Source organism: Saprolegnia parasitica, assembly GCF_000151545.1.
Source record: "Saprolegnia parasitica CBS 223.65 unplaced genomic scaffold supercont2.11, whole genome shotgun sequence".
In the NCBI taxonomy this organism is placed as follows: Eukaryota; Oomycota; class Saprolegniomycetes; order Saprolegniales; family Saprolegniaceae; genus Saprolegnia; species Saprolegnia parasitica.
In genome coordinates this window covers 243,057-244,872 of record NW_012156405.1, presented here as the reverse complement: position 1 = coordinate 244,872, position 1,816 = coordinate 243,057, and the positions used below count along the sequence as shown (strand labels likewise).

The 1,816-nt window shown below is 55.0% G+C and overlaps 1 protein-coding gene across 1 annotated transcript in view; it reads left to right on the top strand.

Moving 5' to 3' along the window:
• SPRG_19565 (hypothetical protein) overlaps positions 1–757 on the top strand; it is a gene marked incomplete at both ends in the record, with an annotated part of 3,358 nt that extends 2,601 nt beyond the window's left edge. Inside the window, one exon of the mRNA XM_012342910.1 lies at positions 76–757. Coding sequence (XP_012198300.1) covers positions 76–757 — 682 coding nt within the window. The remainder of the gene's footprint in view (positions 1–75) is intronic.
• Positions 758–1,816: the final 1,059 nt, after the last annotated feature.

Below are 1,816 nucleotides of genomic sequence, written 5' to 3'. Positions count from 1 at the left end.
GCGGAATGCTATCTTGGTGCTCATTGACGGTCTCTTGCGCCTCACTCCGATCGCGGTGCTCTTCCTCCTCGCGAGTGCGATCGTCTCGTACAAGATCAAGGAGGCGAACGCAGCCGCCTTTGGCTACGTCTTTTTGGCATTTCTGGCTGGCGTGATCTGTCATGTGCTGCTCGTGATGCCGCTATTGCTCTTTCTCTGGACGCGCTGCAACCCGTACAAGTACCTCCGTCATCTCGTGCCGGCGTACGTCTTTGCATTTGGGTGTGCCTCCTCGATGGCGACCTTGCCTGTTGCCGTCACGGTCGTGCACCAGACGCGCCAAGTCTCCCGGTCCCTTGCGCAGCTCATTTTGTGCCTCGGGACACCCACCAACATGAACGCCGCGGGGCTATACCAACCGGTCATGACGGTTTTTATGGCACACATGTCGGGCATCGAAGACGAGCTCCATGGTCCGCAGTGGGTCGTGCTTTTCTTCGTCGCGCTGATTGGCTCGATGGGCACGGCGCCCGTGCCGAACGCCGGTCTCGTCATGCTCTTGACGGTCTGGAAGACGGTGTTTCCGTCGGCGACGCAGGTCCCCCCGGCCTTTGCGATCGTCATGGCCGTCGACTTTCTCTTTGATCGCATCCGGACCATAACCAATGTCAACGGCAACATGGTGGTGGCTCGCATGCTCGCCGACCGCTTCAACGACGACCTCCACGACTCGATCGATGACACCGCCGCCGCCACCGACCACCCCATTCGAGTCTAGTTGTCGATCACGCCATTCGCGTCTACATGGCGTTGTTTTATATGTATTTACCCCTCGCTCCTGCGTAGCTACGTGTAGCTAGCTAAGTATCAATTACCTACTAGTCCCGTTTTATTGTTTTCTCTTTGGTGCACCATTGAGTGTGGTTGCTCACGGTGACCATGTGCAGCAATATGCTGGATTGCGCGTTCTTCTCACAACGGAACGAGATGTGCGGCTGTCTATGCACGTGATGCGCTGACGCGGTCCTAAGAGACGTGATGTTGCAATCGTCTGCACCTGGGTGAGTCGACAGAACTCGAGCAGCTACACGGGAGCTGCTGCCGAGCGAGCCAAGACAGTCCGCTTTCAAGTCCCGATAGCGAGCAAGATCGTTCGATGTGTTGGCCCCACCTTTCCAGAGGGGTATACATTGAGTTACCCGTGTCGATACCGAGACTCCTTTGATTGGGCACATCCATCAGCAGGTCTGCAACTGCGTGGACGTCGGAAAGAACCAATTCATTGGGTTCCTGCAACTGCATGCGATGCGTTTGAGATTGCGCGGCATCGCGTTTGCCTGTTGTACTTGCCTGTGTACTACTCTCTAGAAAATATGGGTGATGCAACCCAGGGAAAGAACGCAACGGCAACGCTCGTGGCTTTGCCCCTGGCACTCTACAATCTGTACGAACAATGGCATTTACCGATCAAGGACGACGATATTTCATTTCGGCCTACTACGTCAAATATCAGCAAGACGAGATGGCTCCAGGATGGCGTCGCATATTACCGTACTCGTGTCGTGTGTGGATGTCTGCGCTAACCATCCTGAGAACGAATCTACATCGTCCTCGGGACGTGTGGCTATGGCGCGACGTTCGATAGCAACATCTGTCAACAATTGCACCTGGCAGCATCCAGGTTTACAAATGGCAACTTCAAGTCCCACCTGCTGCAACGTTGCTGCTTCGTGAGGGATGTTTTCCGAGGTGTCTGGTTTGTTCCTACCGGTACGTTTGGATCAAGACACCAAGATTGTCCGTGACGACCTCTACACAAGATCGCTTGCATGCTAAC